Raw genomic sequence first — 26,816 nt, forward strand, 5'->3', positions numbered from 1 at the left:
CGGAGGTGCTTATTGGCTAGGAGAAGTTTGATTTCAAGGAGTGGAAGGTGCGCCCGGGACTGTCTGCCTGCAAGTCGGGACTGTCCGCCTGCAAGCCGGGACTGCCCGCCTGCAAGCCGGGACTGCCCGCCTGCAAGCCGGGACTGCCCGTCTGCAAGCCGGGACTGCCAGCCTGCAAGCCGGGACTGCCAGCCTGCAAGCCGGGACTGCCCGTCTGCAAGCCGGGACTGCCCGTCTGCAAGCCGGGACTGCCAGCCTGCAAGCCGGGACTGCCAGCCTGCAAGCCGGCCAGGGCCAGGGGCAGGGGCATGAGAGGCGCCGCGGGACAGAGGGGGTCCCGGGCCCGGGCAGGTGCCTGGTCCCCGGAGCGGCGAGCTTCAGCCTCCTCAGAGCTGTTTGGTGACGGGACGGGGGACAACTCTGACAGCTCCCAGCTCCCGGGCTTCATGGACCTGCTGACTAACTTCGCCAAGGCGTTCATCTACCTTTTCCCCATCTACCTGACCGGCTACTTCGGACTGAGCCTGACCTGGATCGTGTTCGTGCTCTTCTTCTGGATTTGGTGGAAGAGGAACAGAGGCTGGAAATTTGCTCGTCTGCAAGCAGCGTTTCAGTTGCTGGACGACGAGAAATTCGTGATCACTAATGAGATCAAGCAAGATCTTCCTCCGTGGGTACGTATAATAAAAAATACATTGAAATTAGATACATTTAAAACGAGTTGGGGGCATATTTAATGAGCCTCTAATTGTCAGTTTTAGGAACCTACATTACCAATGGCCATTTTCCTGAGTATTGTCCACTTCGGGTTTGTTGTTTGCTCAGTAGTTAACAAACAACACAACACTCTTCGCCGTATCCGGGAATTCTCCAGCAAGTCATTTGAAACTTTTAAAGGATTGCGAAATAGACTCTGCCTCTATCTATTCAACTAGATTTAATTGATGCAATGACAGAGGTCGCTGCAACCACTCGGGTAGGTTAAGCAGTATTTGTGTGTGAGAGAGGAAAAAAAAAACACAGTCGACGTTTCAGGTGAATGTGCAAGGTCGGTTGTAAAGGCGAGGAGACGAGTGCGTTTGAAGTTTGGGGGACGAGGGTTGTAGGTGATGGGGAACGTTCCCACGTTGTCAATGTAACAAACACTTTAAAAAAACCCAACTGAACAGCAACTGGGGTGGGAGGGGAAGATAATTACCGAGAAAAAATGTCGCGTGTAAAATTGAGTCCCACGCAAAGGGCGCGATGCAGCCTTGATCTTGCATTTGGACATTGGGAAGATGGAAGAGGCTGAAAGTGGATTCGAATGGAAGTGGGGCAGAGACTTAATGACGGGAGACTGAAAGTTCGGCTTCGACCTTTCAGACTGCGCAGCAATATTCTGGTCACCAAAATCCAACAAGTATCATTTTTGAAATATTGATAACTCTAATTCTGGAGATGTGTTGAAACAGCATCTTATGGGAGATGCAGAACCAGATACCTCCAGTTTGACCAAGTGTCTCTTGATTTAACCCCTCTTGCTCAAACATTAAGCTGGCATGTAAATTAGAGACCTGTATGGCCGTTAATCTTATCCTTAATGTAACAGTAACTCGGAAGCAACCACAAGTTGAGGAATGGGAGCATGTCACTTTCAGAGAGTCGGAGGTAAATACCATGTTCCAGAAGTGTTCCTGTGGGAACTGTTTGCTGTCTAGCAGGTGCAAGCAAAAGCCTCGTAGAAAGGGATAGAGAGCAAAATCATTGGGATTTGATGACTGTAATTGTGGGCTGCATCAGTGAGGGGAAAGGAAGCTGAATACAGAGGTGTAGTCAACGACTTTGAGTGGTGTGGGCTGAATCACCTGCAGCTCAACACCGCCAAGACTAAGGAGTTAATGGTGGACTTTGGGAGGAGAGGAACACCCCTGTCTCCATCAATGATGTGGATGTGCAGTTTACCAAGGAGTACAAACACCTTGGTGTTTACCTGGACAGTAAATTGGACTGGTCCAGGTAGGTTGAGGCCCTGTACAAGAAGGGACAGAGCTGGCTGTACTTTTTGAGAAGGCTCTGCTCCTTCAACGTTTGCAGTAAGATGCTGCAGATGTTCTACAGTCAGTGGTAACCAATGCCATCTTCTTCGCTGTTGTGCGCTGGGGCAGCAGGACGAAGGCCACAGATGCCAATAGGATTAACAACTTCATCAGGAAGGCTGGCTCTATCCTGGGAGCGGAGTTGGATTCATGAGAGGTGGTCTTGGAGGGGAAGATGCTTCCCCCCTCCCCCCCCCCCCCCCCCCCCCCCAATCTTTGCACATCCCCAATCCTTTCCACTCACCACTTTAATTTCATGTTTCATGTCCCTTGTGTTTTATGACTGTTGGCAGAACTATTTCCCTCCTGGGATAAATAAAGTTCTATCGTATCAAATTAGGGGTGTAATTGGAGTCCTTGGCAGCATGAATCAAAGCCCCATGGATATATTGCATCCACAGGAATGGGGGTGGAGTTTGCGACCTGGTTGGTCCGGCAGGTGGGTGCTGCCTGACCTGCTGAGATACTCCAGTACTTTGTGTTTTGCTGCCATTTTGAATTACTTGCACACTCTAACCCCAGGGCCCTCTGCTCCCTTACGGCATCCTTTATTGCCTCTCGTCATTCTCTCTACCAACTTTATCTCACGAAAAAGACTTCCCATTCTATCAGCGTGTTTGTATCTTTTACAATACATCAATGTCATCTTTGCAGCTCATAATACTTTGTGTTATTTGCAAGCTTAGAAATTATGGTATGCACTTTCTGGGTCATTAATATAGATTTTTAAAATGGCAAAGGCCATAACATCTAAACCTGCAAACACCATAATCCAACTTCTGCCAATCCAAGAAACATCGTTTATCATTATGCCTGTTACTTAGCCATCTTTATATCCTTGCTATTAATAATCCATCTGCCATTTTATGCTAAAATAGATGGACACTGATGCCATCTCACTCTCACCACACTCTCATCAACTCCCAGATTCCACCCCTTACCCACACACACTGGGGGGCAATTTACAGTGGCTGATTAACCCACCGACCCCTTGCGTCTTTGCGATGTGGGAGGAAATCAATGAACCCAGGGGAAATACGTGGTAACAGTGATTGTGCAAACTCCACACAGACAGTACCCGAGTTCAGGATCGAAACTGAGCATCTGGCGCTGAAAGGCAGCGGCTCTACCTGCTGCGCCACAGGCAGATGCAATGTTGGGAAGGCAGAAAATGGTAGGAACATTCAGCATCTGTTGAAAGAAAACTAGTTAATATTTATATTCATGGAGTCGTACATCACGGAAACAGGTCCTTTGGCCCAACTTGCCCATCACCAACTCCGTGCCGAACAGCGATCACCCTGTACACTAGCACTATCCTACACACTAGGGACAATTTACAATTATACTCAAGCCAATGAACCTATAAACCTATATGTCTTTTGAGTGTGGGAGGAAACCAGAGCACCCGGTGAAAACCCATGCAGTCACAGGAAGCATATAAACTCTGAACTGATGGCACCCATCAGGATTGAACCCGGGTCTCTGCCGCTGTAAGACATCACCTCTAGCTCTGCGCCACCGTGGCGGCCCTTTTGTGATGTTTTGTGACTTCACACTGTCTTTGTCTTTTTTTGTAAAGCAGTATCTGCAGTTTCTTGTGTTCATAAACGCGTGGGCGTTGCGTTTAAACTGTAAGAAGCAGGAATTGATAACAGATGGAGAAATGTGTGCTGTTCTGGTCACCCTGCCACAGCAAGGATGTGACAGTGTTGGAGAGGGAGCAGAGGAGATCAAAGATGATGGTGTCATGGCTTGAGATTTCTATCTATGGGGAGAGCCTACACCTGTGTACCTGCCCCAACTCTCTCCTCAGGCAGCTCGTTCCATATTCCCACCAACCTCTGATTGAAAATGTGGCCCCTCAGGTTCCTATTCAGGCAGCATCTCGAGCTGAGACCCTTCTTCAGATTGAAGGTCAGTTTCAACCCGAAACCTCGCCCATTCATTCTCTCCAGAGATGCTATCTGTCTGGCTGAGTTACTCCAGCTTTTTGTGTCTATTTTGGGTGTAAACCAGCATCTTTCTTACACATTTTGTCTGCTCCTCGGGATTGTGTGCTCAGTCCATGACTGTGGCCAAGTACAGTGCAGCTTAATGTTCAGGTTTGCTGTTGATACAACTCTTGTTGGCCAAATCTACAAAGCTAGTGAGATGAAGTGCAGGAAAGAGATGGAGAATCTAGTGTCATGGTGTCAGAATAATGACCTAGCCCTTGAAGCCAGCAAGCCAAACAGGTTGATTATTGACCTGAGGAAGTGAGAAGTGTCCACATCAACAGAGCTGCTGTAGTTAACAACTTTAAGTTCCTTGGCATCCATATCATCGCTTCAGCATATCATCCTTGTCCTTTGACGGTGATGCAGTAAGCAAAAAAGTGTGTTAACGTATGTATGTACTTGGGCATCTTAGAGAGTTTTCTGACAGGAAGCATCTCGGCATGGCGTGTCAATTTCTCTACTCTTGACAGCCTGAACCTGCAGAGAGTGGTGAACACAACCCAGTCCATCACAGGCTCATCACTTCCTACCATCCGGTCCATCTTTATGGTGATTTGCATCAGGAAGGCGGCGATTATTGTCATGACTGCCTGCCACCCTTGCCATTCCCTTTCTCCCTCTCCTGCCTTCTGGGAGAAGATGCAAGATCTTGAAAGCTGCAATGTCCAGATTTAAAAACAGCTTCCACCCCAGTGCTATCAGACTCCTTAACCAATCGCCTTTTTCACACCCCCTTCGTGGAGGTGCTGCCATGTAATTTTACTCTTAACTCTACCTCATTCAGTTATTCTGTTGTTGCATAATGCAAAATATTTGCATAGTGCAAAAAATCTTTGCACTACGATCTTGCACCTTTCTGAAGAAGCGCCCCGATCTGAAACATTGCGTATCCATATCTTCCAGAGATGTTGCTTGACCTGCTGAGTTACTCCAGCACTGTTTTAATTTTGTAAACTAGCATCTTCAGTTGTTTATGTCTAACATTCTACTGTTTTCCACTTGTATTTATCATGATCAGAATCACCTTTATTGTTATCCAAAAAAAACCCGTCCTTTGGACGAGATTTCGTCACCCACAGTCCAACAATAGCAAGAGCAATAAAAAAAAGCAATTACACACACAACCACAAACCAACACAAAACAAAAAAAGAAACATCCATCACAGTGAGTCACCTCCTCACTGTGATGGAAGGCCAGAATGTCTTTCCTCTTCCCCTGCCGTCTTCTCCCGCAGTCAGGCTGTTGAAGTTGCCACGTTCCAGGCCGCGCCGGACGGTGAAAGGTCAGCAGCGGGTCGACCCAGATGGTAAGTCCGGTCCGCGGGCTCTGCGAACCAGAGCCCCAGTTGGTCCCAGCTGGAGACCGCCAGCTCAAAGTGTTTGGTCAATGGTAGGCCGCAGCGGGAACAGAGACACGGCCCAGAAAACAAAGGTCGGGTCTCCGATCGAAAGAGACAATTTTACAGTCCCCCCCCCCCCCCCCCCCCCCCCCATACACATAGTACACAACCACAAAAAACACTACATCACATCTAAACACTACAATTAAGACAAAAAACAACAACAAAAACCCACAAAGACAAACGGACCGCAGGTAAGCCGCAGCTGCTAGGGCAGCGCCGCCATTTTGAAGTCTGCATGCTTCAGTCTGCATTATTGTCTGCATGCTGTCAGTGTACTTCATGTGAACAAGGAATTTCAATGCACCTTGGTGTATATGACAATAATCTAATCTTTGTCTCCTAATTTGAAACACTGACATCTCCACGGGAATTGCTGTGGTCTCTGACCCTGTGCCGAGTTTGAGCTGGTGCTCCACCAAGAGGTGTTTGTTTTCCATTTTGCCTTCCTCCCCTGCCCCCTCCCCTCTTGCACCTTGCCCCTTTCCTCACCCTTGCACTGATTATCAGCCTCTGATCGCAAGATAAATTTCTGATTTCAAAACAATTGAGGGGATTACAAGGCTTGTGTAATGATTGGCAGGAAAATTATGGCTTCACAAGTTAACCAGTTGCTTTAAGATTTAATATATTCTGCATACCCTCTAAGTGCAAAGTGGGACTATGTGATGTCACTTCTATAATCTTTTCTGCCAGGAACAAATCTGACCATACAAAACTACTAAGATCGTTATCTTTGTTTTATTTATACATTCTTTTGTGCTGAAGTGAAACATTGATAAAATGATGAAAGTCAAATAAATAATCATTTCTAGTTAAAATCCAATGAAATCAGCAACTTTCTTGCATGATTGCAGTACAGGTAGTTCTGTTGTAACATGACTGTTGTATTCCTAAGAAACCTTGTGTTAAGAGAAAATTGCATTATTTAAAGGCAATTGTGTCAAAGGGGAATAGGAGGGTTAGGAGCTGGAGAATTTCAGGCTTGCCAACGCAAAGGATTTTCAATAGCCGCAAGTTTAGTTTTGTTAGTGTCGGGTAAAAATATAGGAATGTGATTGCACAATTGTCAATAGAAGTAATCCGTGTCATTTTCACTGGCCATATGTGGTGAACTTCCACTGCAGCAGCCATCCACTTGTGTCCTATGTGTAGGCGTGCCTTCCGGGCTCGGATTGGCCTCACCAGTCACTTCCGGACCCACAGTCACCAATCCTCCAACTGAAAGTGAAGTCATTTATTCATAAAATGCTGGAGTAACTCAGCAGGTCTGGCAGCATCTCAGGAGAGAAAGAATGAGTGACGTTTCAGGTCGAGACCCTTCTTCAGACTGATGTCAGGGGGCGGGACAAAGAAAGGATATAGGTGGAGACAGGAAAGTGAAGTCATGGTCATCTTCGAAGGACGAACAACAACATGTGGTGAACTGTAGTCTTCATAGACAATAGTGTCTGATTACTGCAGAAAGGTTACGTAGAAATAGTTTCTTATCCCAGGACTTTTTTTTTCCCAAGACAGCTTTTATTCTACTTGGCATTTTCCAAAGCAACTCTTAAGTGGTATCTAGTTCTCAAAACAAATTGAGTAATTGCTAATTTGGCCTGCACAATACAAATGGCGTTCCGTAATTGATCAATTGCATTGGGTCCAATTCATGTCAAAAAATGTGTTACGGCAGAAGTCAATGTTCATGCGAAATTTTCACTCGGGCAGCTTACAGCCCAGTGGTATGAACATTGACTTCTCTAACTTTAGATAGTTCCTCTGTCCCTCTCGTCCCCTCCCCTTCCCAGTTCTCCCACTGTCTTCCTGTCTCCACCTATATCCTTTCTTTGCCCCGCCCCCCTGACATCAGTCTGAAGAAGGGTCTCGACCCGAAACGTCACCCATTCCCTCTCTTCTAGATGCTGCCTGACCTGCTGAGTTACTCCAGCATTTTGTGATACCTTCGATTTGTACCAGCATCTGCAGTTATTTTCCTATGCCAGCATTTTGAGTCCTACTTGTATGTGTTTCATGGCAGTATAAAACGTAACCTGCAAGACTATAATCAATGGTATCTTAAAGGCATGGTCAGTTGTGAAACCAAGACTCAATGACAGATTAGTTTGTGCAATGTTGGAAGTGCATAATACATCTTCAACTATGGGAATGTGAGCAGGATATTGTCTGGATAAGATTCTACATTTGATCCATTTGTTATGCAATAATTTTCTAGCCATCTGGTGATTATGTATTTTTGGTATCCTGGATTTTGAAAGCATCCAGTTCCCAATTGTTAAGTCATAATACACACTTCAATATTGGCTGAGATTTCAGTAATGGTTTACGTTGAAATTTATAATGAAACTAGGGGAATCCAGACAAGGAAAGACTTCAAAATGTACCCAAGCCTCTGCATTACCACTTTGTTCAATCTTGTACTTTGAAATTCCTTTTGTTAATGGAGCAAACTGTCCCAGAGCACTTCATAATATGTGTTGGAATAACCCCAGCAGATATGAGCAAACTGTTGTCAAGGGTTTGTATGGGCATTTGAACCTATTGAGACAATGACAAGCAGTTTTGGAAGACTTTCCAGATCAGTGAAGGTTTGCAACATTCTGAAACAATGCCCAACAACCTCCTCTCTATCCCCGTGTTACTTTGTGATTCTTCTTCACTAGAGTTTCACTGGACATATATGAAAGAATGCATAAAGGAAATTGGTTCAAATTATATTAAAGTGTCTGCAGCAGCATTTGGCAAAGCTGTCCATATCCTTGCTGGTTTCCTCCTTGCACAGTGAATATGTCAACATGGTCAAATTGAGTGACATTTGTCCAAGGAACTGAGAGCAGAGCAAATATTAAAAAACCCCAAAGTATCTGGGTGAGATTTAGACAAATGATGCCCTTTCTCCCTGTACTGTATCCATAAGCTCCACGCACTCCCATCAGGAAAGTGGGCTTGAGACATCTCAACAATGTTTGCAAGCCTCTACAAACTTTGCATGCCGTCTTTCAAAATGTTTACCGTTTCCCTGGATGCAGTTGGGAGTGATAGAGAAGTTGTGAAGAATTCAATTCAAGAGCCAGTACCAAACAAAATTACATTAGCACATTATACTGGAAATAAATTATTTTTTATTGTTAACCATTTTTTGTATCTAATTCCTCTCACTCGAACTAATGCTTTCTTTTAAATCTAACTGGTTAGTTGATGTGAACTACTAAATCAAAGCATTTAATTGGTTAAACCAGTGGAATGCTTTTTGAGCTTTGATGGCCAGGATTAAATTCCAGCTTTAAAGTAAATTTCCAGTTGCATACACCAAACGTTTTCATTAACTGTCTTTAATTTATAGTAAAGCATTGTGATTTATTTATTGATCTGAGACACTACTTCACGATTACTTGATATTTTCTATTCACTTCCTTCTGAACTGAAATCTATTCTCTTCTATGCTTAACTTTGCTAGTGTGTACTTTAATGAAATTGGCAGATTAGTTATGATCTGGCTGAATGATGGGACAACCTGAAGGAATTGAATGGCCTAGTTATTGCTCTGTATGCAGTGCAGAAGTTGAATCAGCATTTGCATAATTAACCTTATGCTACACCAGCAACCTCCTCATTTCCCATGTAGAAACAAGAAACTGTAGATGCTGGTTAATACACATAATGTGCAGGTCAGGCAGCATCTCTGGAGAACATGGAGACATTTCGATTAAGACCCTTCTTTAGACTGATTCTAGCGTTGGAGCCAAAAGCTAGCAGAGGGGAGTGGCAGGACAAAGTGTTCTCCAAGCTATCAGCCTTTTCATCGACAAAAATAAATAATAGGAATGTGATCAACTAGCATGAAGATAACTTCAACTAAGCGGTCATTTAATTGTCTATGGTTGTTTAATTGATGTAATCCTATAGGTGTAGAATAAATATGTTCCATGTTATAGTGTAAATTTATTAAAAATCTGCAGGCATTCAACCTCTGGAGATTAATAAATATATTGTTTGCACTTTTTCCTTTTTAATAAAAGTATGATAGCCACGTGTGTGTGAAATAAACATGTAATTCAAACAGGCACAAGTAAAGCAAACAATTGCAGATATTGAATATCTGAAACCAGAAGCAAGAAACACATCAGCTTGCATGCAACCATTGAATAGATGAGATTGTCATTTCTTTCAAAGAACTTTCTTTACTATCATGATCAATTAATGTTATACATCCTAGTTTCTGCCAAACAGTTGTGTTGGCATCAAATATCAATTGAATGCTAGTATTGAATTGAATACATTTTATTGGCCAAGTATGCATACATACAAGGAATTTGCCTTGGTGCTTTGCTCGCAAGTAACAACATGATTTATAATCTATATACTAAAACTCGTTTGTTTGTTTATTTGTGAGTTTATTTGTGATCGAACTACAGCCAAAACGGTGCTCGATAGCGTGACAATTTTAGGCCCACCTTACTCACCGTTGTCGCTTTAATGGTAAAGCAAGTAGTTTTATTGAAATCGGTGTTATATTTTTTAAGTTATTCACATTTTAAAGTTTAAATCTATCTCGGAGGGAGGGAGGTTGGGGGGAGGAAGGTGGATAAGGGGGGTTGAGGGGGAAGTGGGGAGGGGGGGGAGGGGAGGGGGGGGAGGGGAGGGGGGGGGGGTAGGAGAGGGTGCTGCACCAATGCAGGAGAGGTTTGGGCCCAACGGGTCCACTTGGTCTAGTCAACAATTAAAAATAAAACATAATTTAAACATGTGAAGAATAACTTAAAATACTAGAGCAAAAGGAGGCTACAGACTATTGGCTGTTGAGTAGAGCTACTGCTTTACTCAGAGCTACTGAGTAGAGCTACTGCTTTACATTAAAAAAACTGTTTTTATGTCTGGCTGTGGCAGCTTTGAGTTAACAATTAACTGTCAATGGGCTGGATGAATGAAAAGTGGATTTCCAACAATAAATTGTGTTTACACTAAGGTAGCATTGCAATTGACGTTGATGCTTAAATAAATCTCAATAGGCTTTAATATTCAATGGATTTGGATTAACGCTTCTCTGCCAAAGCCAGCATTTAGTATGCATTTCAATTAACCTTGAAGGTGGTGTTGGTGAAGCTGCCATCTTGACGTGTTGAAAGCTATTTTGTAAATTGCTTCCAACAATAGGCAGGTAGGGATTTCCAGGATTCTGACTCGTGGTGTTGATGGACAAGTGATATTGGTCCAAGTTAGGATGATGTCATTTTTTCACGGTGCTCCCATGTCAATCTTGTCCTTCCAGTGGGGCAGGTTGTGAAACTGGGCAGTGCTTCTGAAGAACTCTCAGCAAGTTACTACTTGTAGCCATTGCATACCTCTAGCAAGATTTGCCAGTGTGAGTGAATGTTTAAGACGATGGTTTAACAAGTACAACTGATAAACATTATGTGATGTTGGCATGGTTTTGCTAGCATAGGGTCCAGTGCGGGTTCAAAGTGGTAAGTGGAGTGCTGTTCATGTTTTGTCCAAGGTGGTAAGTTGCTTGTGTTTTTTTGGATCTGCACCCATCCAGGCTTGATTCCAACATAATCATGACATGCAGTTGGTGGAAAAGTCACTCTCAGGATATGTGGTGAGGATGCCCAGTGTCTGACCCACTCTTCCAGCTACAGTATTTATCTGGCTAGTTAAGTTTCTCATCAGGATCAACAGCTCACTGGTGGCTCCCTATGGCATTACTGTGTGCAGTAGGATAGCCGAATGACCCTGCAGCAGGACGGCCAGTGTTAGGGAAAAGGGTTTGCTTTTGCTTTGCTTTTTCCTCTTCACTATCCTCTTTAGTCCCTAAACCTGTTCTTTCCCTTTTCTTTTCCTTTGCTCTTAACCACAACTATCAATTGCTGGTTACTCGGCCATGTTGGCAATCGTAGATGTGGCCTTTCCTCATCAGCGGGTCAGACCAGTGTGTAAGGCTGCTGATGATAAGTAACTTGGTGCTGTGCAAGCAGCAGCTGAAGAGAGGAGAATGGGGGTCATTCGCTAAACATCTGCAAAACAACGATCTTTCACTGACCCAACTCCCCACTTCACTATAAATGTACAACATCACCCTGGGAAATGTGAACCATTCCTCATATCTAGGGAACTGCGTCTCGGTCTACGCTGTTGAGTAACAGTAGTCATTTGGCCCCTCGTGCCTGCTCTGCAGTTCACCTTATTGAGGCTGATCTTCTTGCTCAACAACATTTTCCTGCCTATTCCCACATCCATTGAGTCCTCCAAGCTCTAGATATTTATCAATCTGTTTTGAAAGAATCAATGACATGTTCCCACAGGGGTAAGAATTTCAGTTTACCTCTGACTTCGAGTCCACGACTTTCTGACCAATAGACCACAACCAACAACCCCCACGATAATTCTCAACACCAGCGCTCTATGTGACTGTGTTCTTGGCTTCTTGCTATACTCCCTGTGACTCTGTAACAAAATTCTACTCTAACCCCATCTAGACGTTTGTAAAAGACACCACTGTAGTGCGTCAGATCATGAAAAATGATGAGATGGAGTAGGAGAGTTTAGTAATGCACATGGTGTCATGAAAATGACCTCGCCCTCAAAGTCAACAAAATAAAGAAGCTAGTTATTGATTTCAGGAAGTGAGGTGGAATACACGTTCCGATCAGCATCAATAATGCCAAATTCAAGATTGCCAAGAGCTTCAAGTTCGAAGGTGTGGATTCATCAACAATTTGGCCTGGACCAACCACGTTAAGCCTGGGGCCATGAAAGCCCACCAATGCCTCTACTTTCTTGGAAGACTAAGGAAGTTTGGCCTGTCTCCAATGACTGTTATGAACCTCTACAAGAACATGGTAGAAAACAACTAGCTTGGTTTGGCAACAGCTCTTGCCAAGACTGCAAGGAATTGCAGAGAATTGTGGATATAGCCCAGTGGATATATCTGGGTTGTGGATATAGCCCAGTACATCACATGGAGTCCAGGCCCTGATAACATCCCTGATAACATCCCTCCAGAGGTGTCGAAAAACTGTGAGCTCGACGACATCATGCTCAAGATCTGCAATACACATGGACCAGATGTCTGTTACACCTATCACGCTGGTGACACTAACCGGAATGGTCAACACCTAGCCAGCTTTCTCCAGGAGTATAGTCTCCCAGCTGTCAACACCATGTTCAAGATGTGATGAGGAAAGCTGTGGACACATCAGGACCGGTGCACAGAAGAAAAGCACCAGCTAGATTACATCATGGTGCGATGCAAATGGTGCAACAGTGTCATGGACGCTGAAGTGTGCAGCACTTTTGAGACCGTGAGCTCGGATCACCGAGTGGTAACAATGCGAGTGATGCTTAGCCTGAGGCAGCCTAAATCTACAGGCCCCAAGGAAAAAGTGAACTGCTGCCAGATGCTGGAGGAAGAGAAACAAGGAGAGGGGAGGGTCTGAGACGAGGGAAAATGCTGAGGCTCGTTGCGAACGATTCATAGAGGCCAAATCTGAAGCAATGAAGAGTCTACCCAAAGAGATGCGTGTGAAGAGAAGTCGCAACTCTAAGCACCTGGAAGTTGTTGCAGCACGGAAAGTAGTTGTTGAATGCGAAGAGGCCTATACTAGGAGCAGGAATGAGCAGCTCAAGGAGGACCTAAAGGCAGCCAAATCCCAACTCTTTGTGGTGTACGACAAACTGAAGGAGGAGGAGGAGGTTGCGAGAATGATAGAGGGATTAGAGGCTGCTAATGATGGCAAGCGGTATAGCGAGGCATGGAGGGTTTTGAATGAGATCAGTAGCAGGAGGAAGGTCAAGTTAACGGGAAATCTCCAGAGGACCGAATCCAGAGGAGGTTCACCCACTTGAAGAACCTACTTGGATCACCTCCAACTGTCACTAAGGAAGATGAGGAGATTGAAACTGTCCTCATGGATGTACAGATTCAAGACGGCTCCTTTACCTTGGAGGAGCTGTGAAAAGTGAAGACCTCGCTGAAGCAAACTACGAGTCCAGGCCCTGATAACATCCCTCCAGAGGTGTCGAAAAACTGTGAGCTCGACGACATCAGGCTCAAGATCTGCAATACAGCGCGAATGACAAGCCAACACAATGGCCACAAATCAACATCATCCCCATCCGCAAATCTGGGAGCCTGAACAAGACTGACAACTATCGTGGCATCAGCCTGATGTGTGTCTTGGCCAAGACCTACAACTGCTTCATTCTCAACCAGATTAGGGCTGCTATCGACCCGAAGCTACGTTACAATCAGAACGGCTTCAGGGAGAAGAGTAACACGGTCACATAGATCCTTGTCCTCCGAAGAATCATTGAGGTGAAGAATAACAACCTGCTGGCTGTCCCAACCTTCATTGATTTCAAGAAGGCATTTGACTCTATTCATCGATGCAAAATGATGAGGATTTTGAAAGTTTATGGTATCCCTCCTCGTCTCCTGGAGCCATTGAGGATATGCACTTGGGCACCATGGCCAAGGTTGTCACCCCGGATGGCGAGAGCAAAGTGTTCAAAATCCTCGCGGGGGTCCAACAGGGAGACATGCTGGCACCCTTTCTCTTTGTCATTGTCCTTGATTATGCAATGAGGCAGGCACTCAAGGAACACTAGGACCTTGGCTTCACAATCACCCCATGGCATTCGAGAACAATCGGGTCAGTCAACTTGTCAGACCTCAACTTCGCTGATGACATCATCCTGCTGTCAGACCAAATTGTGAGGCACAAGAGCTGCTTGGCAGGGTCGAGATGGAGTGCGAGAAAGTGGGCCTCCACCTCAATGCTAAGAAGACATTGAGGTGGATGTACAGATTCATGATGGCCCCTTTACCTTGGAGGAGCTGCGAAAAGTGAAGACCTCGCTAAAGTAAGGGAAGAGTCCAGGCGTACATGGCATTCAATGGTGGTGACCATGAACCTCTTAAGACCAGTGGCGGTGCATCTCTCAAGAAAGTGGAGGACTTCAAGTACCTGGGAGCGAGGATGCAGAGCTTGGAGAATGACATCAAGGTCCGGAAAGTGTTTGCATAGAATGCCCTCAATAACAAGAGGAAAATCTGGACGTCTCGGATGTCTAAGGGTCTCAAACTGAGATTCTTCCAGGCAACTGCAGAGACAGTATTATTGTACGGGTGTGAGGCATGGACTCTCACTCGAGCACTGTCCAAGTCCCTCGATGGTATCTGCACCCGAATGCTCAGAAAAGTTCAAAACGTCAGTTGGAGGGACCACATCACCAACGCCCATCTCTATGGGGAGATTCCACCTCTGACCGAGAAGATCTGGTCGAGAAGGATGAGACTCGCTGGTCATTCCCACCGCTATCCAGAAATATCAGTATACAAGGTTGTGCTGTGGGAACCCACCCATGGAAGACGGAACCCGGGAAGACCAAACAAGACGATGCTGAAGACCTTGATGGAAGACGCATATGTAGAGACAAAAGGAGCTTGCCAGTATATGGAGGACAGATGTGTGGTGCGTCCGTCACCGTGCCCGTCTGAAACCAGCACCACTGCGTCGCTAATGTTTTCAACGATTTAATGAATTAATGTAACTAGTAACGTGAATGAGTTACGCTTGGAGTTGGTTGTATGTGCCATCTTGAATCCCGTCATGGTCTTTTTTGTTTCTAAATGCAGAATTACTTCTTGGATTGAGCTAAATTTTAACATGATTATCTATAATCTATAATATTGATTTGCATGTCTAACTTGAAGTTGGAGAAGAATAAAAATGAAATTTCCAACCAAAAATGTGGAAAATGGTTTTTAACGAGTTGAAAAGGAGGGAAGAAATAATTCCTGACTTTTGTTAAACTGAGAGACTAAAGCAAGTGGAAAAAGTCATTGCTTCTGCATCTAAGTTCAAATAAAGTAATCCGGGATTGTCTCTAGAAAAGTTTTGTCCAGACCATATTAGAATTCTCTTCCAGATGTGCTTTGTAAAATGTTATGAAATTCCATTTTTTTGTGGTAACCGTTTTTTTTTGTTTTTTTTAATTGTCCTGTTGAAGTGTGCTGACTGTAAGATCACAATCTGAGAAGCCATGATAGCCAAGCCTTGTTTAGTGTTTGCATGAAATGCTTTTACTCGTTCCTTTATCTTGTATCAGCCAAGCTCTTGCAATTTTCAGATAATGATATCTCTTGTCAAAATGCTGAAGCAGCACAGTGGCGCATCATTAGAGTTGCTCCCTTACAGCACCAGAGTCCTAGGTTTCATGCTGTCTTTGGTTACTGTCCAGATGGAGTTTGTATGTTCTCCCTGTGATTGCGTGGGTTTTCTCTGGGTGCTCCGGTTACCTCACACTTTCCAAAGATGTGCAGATTTGTAGGTTAATTGGCTTCTGTAAATTGTCCCCAGTGTGTGCAGGATAGAACTAACGTTCAGGTGATCGTTGGTTGACGCAGATTTTGTGGGCCAAACGGCCTGTTTTCTCACTGTATCTCGCAACTAAACTACTTTTGCAACCATGGGGTTCTTCTCATAGATATGATTGTTGTAATGTTTATCATTTCTCCTTCTGCTTCCAATTTGTCTGTCAAGGGTTGTAAGTTGCTGTTTAAGATTGTTTCATCACAGCAGGAGACCAGTATGCCAGTAATTCATTATTTTTTTAAAAGTTCAACTCATCTAGCTTAGGAGCCTAGGGATATGTGTAGAGTCGAGTGTTTTATTGTCCGATGTCCCAGATAGTACAATGAAATTCTATGAAATTTAAAGTGTTTTAGTCACTTTTACTGATGAAGTTTGAAAAACAAAAGATACACTTTGCTAAGCATTTAAAACTGGTTATTCCAGCAAAACCTAAGTGGTGTTCCTGGTTGTGAGCTTTGAATTGTAGACCTTAAATTAGTAAGTTTTAATTAAAAAATGTAAAGTCGTTATCTCAATCCTTGCATTTGTAAACTGTTAGAAGTTTTCCAGCCAGAAAGGAGCCAATTAACCAGAGACTCAACAAACCCACATTTGTTAATTACTAAGTTTTAATCAAAACCTTGAACAAAATATCCATACTTACTACACTAAACTTTTTAATATATGACATCCATAAATAGGGACTAATTTTGAAAATAATTGCTGTTAAGGAAAAACGCTTCAATCTGCGATGTCAGTGGGGCTTGAGCACATAAATCTACATATTTGTATTTCTTGTCGACCTTAATCCTTTTGTGCTGGGCATTTGCTTATTGTGGCAATTGTAGAGCTGACAACATAAACATTCGGGTCTGAAGAAGGGTCTCGACCTGAAACGTCATCTATTCCTTTTATCCAGAGATGCTGTTTGACCCGCTGAGTTACTCCAGCTTTTTGTGTCTATCTTTGGTGTAAACTAGCACCCTGCAGTTCCTTCCTCCACATAAGCATTAGTACATGGTTAGGCATGCATGTTCAGTGTAGTAAAATATCAGAGTTATTTTGAATATTATATTTGTTATGTTATTCCAAGGTGAATACATTTGTAAGTAAATATTTGTGGTTGTATACTTTTTGGAAAGAGATAGCAATCATAATAAAACAGCAAAGTTTCATATAAATACTGCTGTGATTTGGCCACAGAATCCACACCTTGGTGACTTAAAAGATATTGCCTGTTTAATTTTCAAAGCCAATGGTTTTGAAGGAAATGTTCGGAGGGAATACATTTGTTCAATATGATGAATTGGAACATCTCTAGATACACGATATCTTTCCAAGGGATAGCAATGAATAGGCTACTTTTTTCCAGAAGAATTTTTTGATTGTGTAGTAACTGGAGGGCAGTTGCTTTTGGGGATATTCCTCGCTTTGCTTTTGTTGATAGTTGTTGATAAAACAACTTTAAAATTCTGAATGTTTTTGGATTGAATGCAGTTACTTTGGAGTGAAATTTGTAAATGTTATTCCTTTTTTAAAAGAATTTGAAAATTGTCAAATGACATTTTTTAGACAATGTAACCTTTAAATAGTAATTTAATTTAACGATCAGTGTGATTTGTTTATGTTTTAATAGGCTGCTTTCTATTGGTATCTGACAGTATCTGTCTGCTAAATAATCACTTCATTTATTGATCATTTGATTTTTATATTTGACTTGTATTTGCTTTCACCAAGTTTTGTTGAGGATTTCTACTTGCCTGTTATGTAAATTAATGTCTTATTGTTATGGACAGCTGAGTGCAGTTGCTATTAAACATCAAGTGAAATACAGCTTTGTTTCAAAACAGTAACTTTGACTGCAGTTATTGTTCCATATAGGTTGGTATTATTTCAATTTATCATTGCACTTGTGTTCAATAAGCACTTTCGGTATATTTCCTCCATACAGGGAAATATAGGTATTTGTAATGCCATTTTAGGAACTCGTCACCACTTGTCATAAAGATAAAGAAAGAATAAATAACTCGGCACTTGCAACATCATAAAATAGTTACACGTGAGGCTGGGTGATTGACCCCTTTGTTTCGTTATGCTTGCCACGAATCTTCCAGGGCAGCAAGTATTTTTTATGAGATGTATATGGTTAAGCAATGACAAAAATAGCAAACGTTGTAATGTTCAAAACTCAACATAAAATTGGTTATTTAATAATCATTCTTTTTTTGGGGGGATATGTTACCATGTTTGAAAATGATCCTTTCAAGCCATAAGCTCTCTGTCTCTGTCTCTGTCTCTGTCTCTGTCTCTGTCTCTGTCTCTGTCTCTGTCTCTGTCTCTGTCTCTGTCTCTGTCTCTGTCTCTGTCTCTGTCTCTGTCTCTGTCTCTGTCTCTGTCTCTGTCTCTGTCTCTGTCTCTGTCTCTGTCTCTGTCTCTGTCTCTGTCTCTGTCTCTGTCTCTGTCTCTGTCTCTGTCTCTGTCTCTGTCTCTGTCTCTGTCTCTGTCTCTGTCTCTGTCTCTGTCTCTGTCTCTGTCTCTGTCTCTGTCTCTGTCTCTGTCTCTGTCTCTGTCTCTGTCTCTGTCTCTGTCTCTGTCTCTGTCTCTGTCTCTGTCTCTGTCTCTGTCTCTGTCTCTGTCTCTGTCTCTGTCTCTGTCTCTGTCTCTGTCTCTGTCTCTGTCTCTGCCCATAGCGCCACAATTTTTCCTCACCATTATCCTCAGCATAATCTCTAATAACTATCATTCAAATTGAAGCTACATTTTTGAAGCTACAGACATTTTAAAGTTTAAAAATTCAATTTCTAACCCATTTCCTGAAACTCTTCAGCCTATGACGTCACAATGCTCCATGTTCAACTTCATTTGCTCCTCACTCGCCAAAACAAGATGGCCACTGGCAGCGCCGCCGCCCGCCCGGCCTCCGTCGGGACAAGTGGGGGTGGGGTAGGGGGGATGGAGTAGGTGGAGGAGGGGGGGATAAGGGGGATTGGGTGGGGGGGGGGGGGGGTTGAGGGTGCTACACCAATACAGGAGTGGCTTTGAGTCCAGGGCTCACTCAGTGACGACACCCTCTCCCCTTCCCTGTTCCTCCTCTACGAGGAATGGGCCCAATGGGTCCACTTGGTCTAGTAAACCAATAAATTCGGCAACACACAACTAAAAACTGAATGATATAGGTGTGTATTTCTGTTACACTCTCCATGGTTTCAGTTCTTTCACACATGTTCCTGGAAAACTTGGCAATTGTTTTAATTTTTGGCAACATGCAAGACAATCAAACATTATCCTGCAATATTCTATGTTCATTTATACATTCAAACCCAGATTAGTGTCAGTGCTGAAATTATGTTGATCAATATTGACCTCTCAAAGCAGCCCGCCAAAGATACGATGTCTACAGAAAGATAGAACCATAGAAAAATGGGGCAGGAGTAGGCCATTTGGCCCTTCGAGCCAGAACAGCCATTCAATATGATCATGGCTGATCATCTAATATCAGTAACCCAATCCTGCATTTTCCCCATACCCCTTGATTCCTTTAGCCCTAAGATCTTGATCTAACTCTCTTGAAAACGTCCAGTGAATTGGCCTCCAATGCCTTCTGTGGCAGTGAATTCCACAGATTCACAACTCTCTAGGTGAAGAGGTTTTTCCTCATCTCAGTCCTAAATGGCCTACCCCTTATTCTTAAACGGTGACCCCTGGTTCTGAACTCCCCCAACATTGGCAGAGACAGAGAGCTTATGGCTTGAAAGGATCATTTTCAAACATGGTAACATATGGTAACTTTAAGAATTGTATATGTTCCTTTAAGATCCCCACTCATCCTTTTAAATTCCAGTGAATGCAAGCCCAGTCGACCCATTCTTTCATCATATGTCAGTCCTGCCATCCCGGGAAGTAACCTGGTGTACCAATGCTGCACTCCATCAATAGCAATAATGTCCTTCCTCAAATTAGGAGACCAAAATTGCGCACAATACTCCAGGTGCAGTCTCACCAGGGCCCTGTACAACTGCAGTAGGACCTCTTTGCTCCTAAGCTCAAATCCTTTCGCAATGAAGGCCAACATGCCACTAGCTTTCTTCACTGCCTGCTGTACCTGCATGCTTACTTTCAGTGACTGATGTACAAGCACACCCAGGTCTTTTTGCACCTCCCCTTTTCCTAATCTGACACATTTCAGATAATAATCTGCCTTCCTGTTCTTGCCACCAAAGTGGATAACCTCACATTTATCCACTGCCATGGATGTGGATGGCTTATCTGCCATGCATCTTCCCACTCACCCAACCTATCCAAGCCATCCTGCAGACTCAAAGCATCCCCATCACAGCTCACACTGCCACCCAGCTTTGTGTCATCTGCAAACTTGGAGATGTCACATTTAATTCCTTGTCTAAATCGTTAATATATATTGTAAATAACTGGGGTCACCCCACTAGTCACTGCCTGCCTGCCATCCCACTAGTGACTGTCTGCTTTGCGTCACCACACGAGTCATTGCCTGCTATTCTGAAAAGGACCTGTTAATGCCTACTTTGGTTCCTGTCTGCCAACCAGTTCTCTATCTGTGTCAATACTCTACCCCCAATACCATGTGCTCTAATTTTGCACACTAATCTCTTGGGTGAGACCTTGTCAAAGGTTTTTTGAAAGTCCAGATACACTACATCCACTGGCTCTCCCTTATCCATTCTACTTGTTACATCCTCAAAAAAATTCCAGAAGATTAGTCAAGCATGATTTCCCCTTCATAAATCCATGCTGACTTTAACCGATCCTGTCACTGCTAACCAAATGTGCTGCTATAACGTCTTTAACAAATGACTCGAGCATCAACCCCACCACCCATGTAAGGCCAACTGGTCTATAATTCCCCGTTTCCTCGCTCCCTCCTTTCTTAAAAGGTAGGGTTAAACTGGCTACCCTCCAGTCCACAGGAATTGACTTTGGTTTGCCCAATCTATATGTAGTTTAAAGTTACCCATGATAACTGCTGTACCTTTGCCACATGCATCCCTAATTTCCTGCTTGATGCTAACCCCAACCTCCCCACTGCTGTTTGCTGGTCTGTATCGAACTCCAGCAAGTGTTTTCTGCCCATGGCTATTTCGCAGTTCTACCCATACCGATTCTACAGCATCCAAGCTAATGTCTCCTCTTGCTATTGCATTAATCTCCTCTTTAACCAGCAATGCCACCCCACCTCCTCTTCCTTTCTGTCTATCCTTCCTGAATATCAAATACCCCTGCATGTTTAGCTCCCAGCCTTGATCACCCTGGAGCCATGTCCCCGTAATTCCAACTATATCGTATTCCTTAACTACTAACTGCACATTCAATTCATCCACCTTATTACAAATGTTTCTTGCATTAAGGCACAACGCTTTCAGGTTTATTTTTATTATCTCCCTTTTGCTTCTGTGCTCCTTTTATGTCCTTCTGTCTCCTTGCATTGGTTCCCATCCCCCTGCCCAGTTTGTTTAGATGTGACCTTTCCTACAATCTCCTGTTAACTGCACGCATACGCCTCCATGTTGCTAACTCCACCCCCCCCCCACCCCCTCACTGTTTAGTTTAAACCCACCCGTGTAGCACTAGCAAACCTACCTGCCAGAATGTCGGTCCCCCTCCAATTAAGGTGCAAGCTGTCCCTTTTGTACAGGTCACCCCTGCCCCAGAAGACATCCCAGTGATCGGGAAATCTAAATCCCTGCCCCCTGCACCAACTCCTTTGCCACACATTCAGATCCCCTATCTCCCTGTTCCTACCCTCACCAGCACAAGGTACTGGTACTATGACATGGATCTTTGTTTTGGATGCCGGTTACTGACAGATGTCATTTCTAGAGGAATGTGGACTGCTCTGTGAGAGATGTTAATGGAGAGAGATTTGATTATAACACACAGGAGGGCACTGGATAAATGCTTAACACAAAAGAAATTACAGGACAGTGAGGGGAAGCTGGAGCAGTGGGATAAGCTGGATTGCTCTAACTTGGCCTAAATGCTTGTTCCTGTGCTGTAACTATTGTGACATATTGATAGTTTAGCATACCGTCAAGGTGTGGCACCATTAACGAAATAACATTGTAATCCCCATTTGACTCAATTATTTATCCAATTAAAGACATTCATTAAACACAACTCAACCAAAATCAGAGAGATGGAGGCAAAAGGAACTGCAGATGCTGGAATATCAAGTAACACAAAGTGCTGGAGTAACTTGGTGGGTCAGGCAGTATCTGTGGTGGAAATAAATGGAGAAATGACGATTCTGGTCGGGACTCTTCAATCTTGAAGCAGCTTGTAAATAAACTAGCAGTTCCTTTGTACCTTCTGTTATTGCAGCATTCCAGGCTCGTAGACCTAAGCAACACACAAAAATGTTACTTTATAGATAAATTACACAAATTCTGAAAGACATTAAACAAAGATTGTGCAAAATGCAATTAGCAAACAATTCCATTGTAGTGCATGAGGTTGTCTGTAAGATTACTTTGCTGAAGTAGGATTGAGCTATGCAGGTTGGTTTAAGAACCTGATGCAGGAAAGCAGCCGTTCCTGAAATTTGTGGTGTGAGATTTTGGGCTCCTGTACCTCCTGCCCATGGTAGCAGTGAGAAGAGGGTATGGCTTGAATAGTGGGGATCCTTGATGATAGATGCTGCTGCCTTGAGTTAGCAACTCGTACATGGTTTTGGTGGTGGGGAGGGCTGTGCCTGCGATGGATTGAGTTGAGTCCACCACTCTCAGTAGCCTCTTGTATTCGTATGCATTGGAGTTAGACACTAGACACTAGACAATAGGTGCAGGAGTAGGCCATTCGGCCCTTCGAGCCAGCACCACCATTCAATGTGATCATGGCTGATCATTCACAATCAGTACCCCGTTCCTGCCTTCTCCCCATACCCCCTGACTCTGCTATCTTTAAGAGCTCTATCTAGCTCTCTCTTGAAAGCATCCAGAGAATTTTCCTCCACTGCCTTCTGAGGCAAAGAATTCCACAGATTTTCAACTCTCTGACTGAAAAAGTTTTTCCTCATCTCCGTTCTAAATGGCCTACCCCTTATTCTTAAACTGTGCCACACCACGCCATGATACAACCAATCAGGATATTTTTTACTGAAGAAGGGTCTCGACCCGAAATGTCACCCATTCCCTCTCTCCTAGATGCTGCCTGACCTGCTGAGTTACTCCAGCATTTTGTGATGCATTCGAGGATATTTTTTACAGTGCATCTGCCTAAATTTGTTAGAGATAGACACAAAATGCTGGATATTTTCAGTCTGAAGAAGGGTCTCGACCCGAAATGTCACCCATTCCTTCTCTCCAGAGATGCTGTCTGTCCCGCTGAGTTACTAGCATTTTGTGTCTATCTTCTATTTAAGCCAGCATCTGCAGTTCCTTCATAGACAAATTTGTAAGAGTATTGGGTGACATGCCAAATCTTTTTGTTCTTCTTGGGAAATAGAAGCACTGGAGCATCTTTTTAAAATTGCGTCTATATGCCGGGCCCAGGAGAGATCATGTAACTCTTAAGTGTGTAGGATGGAACTGCAGATGCTGGGTTATACATAAGATAGACACAAACTGCTGGAGTAAATGAGTTACTCCAGCATTTTTGTGTCCATCCAAGATGTTAACGCCCAGGATTTTGATGCTACTAATTTTCGCTACCATCAACCTACCAATGGGAACTGACGCATGGTCTCCTGACTTCCCCTTTCTGAAGTCAGCAGTAAGTTTATTTTGCTCAAGTTGAGAAAAGCTGTTGTGGCACCACTCAAACAGGTGTTCTATCTCACACCCATAAACTGACTCGTCACCACTCGTAATTCCTTTCACAATAAGTCATGTTGTTGATGAAATTGTAGATGACATTGAAGCTGTGCCTAGCCGCACAGTCATGGATGTAAAGAGAGTAGAGCAGCAACTAACCACGTAGCCTTGAGGTACACCTGTGTTGATGGTCAGTCAGGAGAAGGTGTTACCGATCTGTACTGATTGAAGTCTGCGGATGAGAAAGTCAATGATCCTATTGCAAAAGGAAGCACAGAGGCCCAGGTCTTGGAGCTTGGTGATGATTTTGGAGAGGATGATTGTGTTGAATGCCAAGCTGTATGTGATGAACAGCATGTGTAACCAAATGGTACAGGTGTGCAACTAGAATATAGAGCCAGTGAGATAGTATCTGCTGTTGACATATTGTGGTGAGAGGCAAATGCAGTGGGTCTAAATCACTTCTGAGTCAGGAGTTACTGTAATTTGCACATATCCAACTTCTTAAGCACTTCATTACGGTGGATGTCATTGAGGCAGGCCGCCATGCTCCTCTTGGGCACCAGTAGGATAGATGCCATTTTAAAGCAGGTGGGAACCTCGGACTGCAGAATGGAGAGATTTAATACATTTTTTAATACTCCATCCTGTTAGTCTGCAAAGGTTCTTTAGCACTCTGCAGGTACGTCGGCTGCGCTAAACACTTTGCGTGGATTTGCCCTCTTGAAGGATGCTCTACAAAAGCCTCAGTGACTCCTATTATGGCTGTGGGAGCCCATGTAGGTGAGTAATTTTTTTCCCTTTCAAAGCGTGCATAAAGGCATTGAGCGCATCTGGAAATGATGCACCATTGCACTTGTGTTGCCTTGTTGAAGGTGATGTCGTGCAAGCCCTGCCACAGTGTCAAGAGTCTGCCTGTGCCTCAATCTTAGTCTGAATGTCGAGTGAAGAGAGTCGTGTTTTATTGTCATATGCCCCAGGTAGAACAATGAAATTCTTGCTGCAGCACAACAGAATATGTAAACATAATACACTGTAAACAATATGATAAACCAGAGAGAAACACAGTTCAGTGTTTACAATGGGTTTATCAGAACGTAACCCCATTGTAAGTTGAGGAGCACCTGTATACATATATACACACACACACACACACACACACACACACACACACACACACACACACACACACACACACACACACACACACACACACATATATGTATGTATATGTGTATACATATGTATGTATATGTGTATACATATGTATGTATATGTGTATACATATGTATGTATATGTGTATACATATATATATATATATATATATATATATACATATGTATGTGTGTGTATATATACACATACATACTCAAAAAACAAACAAATGGCAAACCGGGATGGGAAAAACACCATTTTTATTTCTTTAAACAATGTTAGAGAGTTCTAAATAAAGTTTAAAGTGTGGAACGCACAAACAAATTAGAAGTAAAAATGTCATGAAGTTTTACATATGCATTTCAAATCAATTAAAACATTAAGAGGACAGAATACTGCACCAATCTATATTGTTTTTGGCCAGACTGTGTGCAAAGTTTGAATTGTAGTTTAGAACATTGGCTTTGATCATTTACATGGATTTTTTGCAAACCAGGTGCTTTAAGTTCTTAAGTCATAGGAACAGAAGTAGGCCATTTGGACCATGTTGAGAATAGCTGGTAAATATTTTTAGTTTGCGTCAATTTAACTTTTGCTAATTTTTGCAAAGGCTGCAAAACAATACTGCCTGTGGGAAGCCAATTTGCTGAAAGCAACTAATCGTATTTTTTCCATTGTACATCTGGAAACTGACGTTGCTGTCAAAATATGGACTAATACTACGACTGAGGCAATACTAGCTTGCAGAATTTGTTATTTTTCAAATTGGAGGAAGATGTTTTAATTCGAAACACTCAGAGGCAAACTACTAGGACAGGTGGCAAGTGGTCTAGGTAGAGGAATATGAGGTACTGTTTCTATTCGCACAAAAAGAAAGGTGATCTCTGCAATAAAATGGGTCAATAGGTGGGGCACTAAGGAGTGCCGCAGGTAGTTATGTGAGAACACATTTCCATACCGCGAATCAGATATAATGCAATTGATGAATTAAAAAACACTATTTGCATCACAGGGCTGAATTGGTTATCGCACGAGTTTGATCCAGAACTAGACACCACTTAAAGAATATGGAAATTGCTGAGCAGAAAAATATTGTCTTGCATAAAATCTGTTCACATGTAACCTCCCACAGTAATTGGACACCAATGTTTCTTAAGAATTCATTCCATGCTAGTTTTATCACAGGTTGCCATCAAAATTGTCAAGCACTCAATTTTAGTGATATCTGTACAATGATGAGCATTTAAACTATGTAACATGCAGCTTTTAGTATTTGTAGCGTGCAGTAACAAAAAATAGACTTGTAGCTATCAAAAATACATTTATCTTTTAAAATCCTGCAGAGGAATAAAACTTTGTTCTTGCGAGTCTGAAATTCATCAGCCCCTAACGCTCTTGTTTTTCTCATGCGTTACATGCATTCTCATGCATTACAGCAAATCCACCTGTACTGTTTCTCCTGATTTAACCAAAATAACTTGCCATACTGGAGATAGACACACAGTCCCGGAGCAACTCAGCGGGTCAGGCAGCATTTCTGAAGAAAAGGAACAGGTGACATTTCAGGTCGGAACCCTTCAGTCTGGCAGTTGCCATATTGTGGATCTCCTTACCAGCACACAGTTGCTTCATGATTTTGTTGGAGAAATCACAAATTAAAAATTACATCACATCTTTATAATTTTATTTAAATAATTAATTATTAAATGTGATTGTTATCACACATGGAAAATTTGTTGTGGATCTTCCATATCACTTAATCTGTTGCAACATTCTTTTGTTCCCATGAGGACCAGTGGATACTCTTTCTCTTTTTAGAAAGTAAATTTCTTTACTAAAAGTGTTATTTGTTAATATTTAAAGTGAGGGGACTGATTTAATAGGAACCTGAGGGCAACTGTTTTATGTGAGTGATTGTAGGTATATGGAATGAAATGCCAGAGGAAGTGGTTAAGGCATTTGAGCACGTGCTTGGATAAGAAAGGTTAGAGGAATACGGGTCAAACGCAAGCAAATGGACTAACTTAAATGCGCATCTTG

At 43.0% G+C, this 26,816-nt stretch overlaps 1 protein-coding gene across 1 annotated transcript in view; it reads left to right on the top strand.

Moving 5' to 3' along the window:
• Nucleotides 1-247: 247 nt before the first annotated feature.
• LOC144596218 (extended synaptotagmin-3-like) overlaps nucleotides 248-26,816 on the top strand; it is a 104,182-nt gene continuing 77,613 nt past the window's right edge. The window contains exon 1 of the mRNA XM_078404429.1: nucleotides 248-674. Coding sequence (XP_078260555.1) covers nucleotides 309-674 — 366 coding nt within the window. The 5' untranslated portion in view covers nucleotides 248-308. The remainder of the gene's footprint in view (nucleotides 675-26,816) is intronic.

This window comes from Rhinoraja longicauda, chromosome 8 (genome assembly GCF_053455715.1).
Source record: "Rhinoraja longicauda isolate Sanriku21f chromosome 8, sRhiLon1.1, whole genome shotgun sequence".
Taxonomy (NCBI): Eukaryota; Metazoa; Chordata; class Chondrichthyes; order Rajiformes; family Arhynchobatidae; genus Rhinoraja; species Rhinoraja longicauda.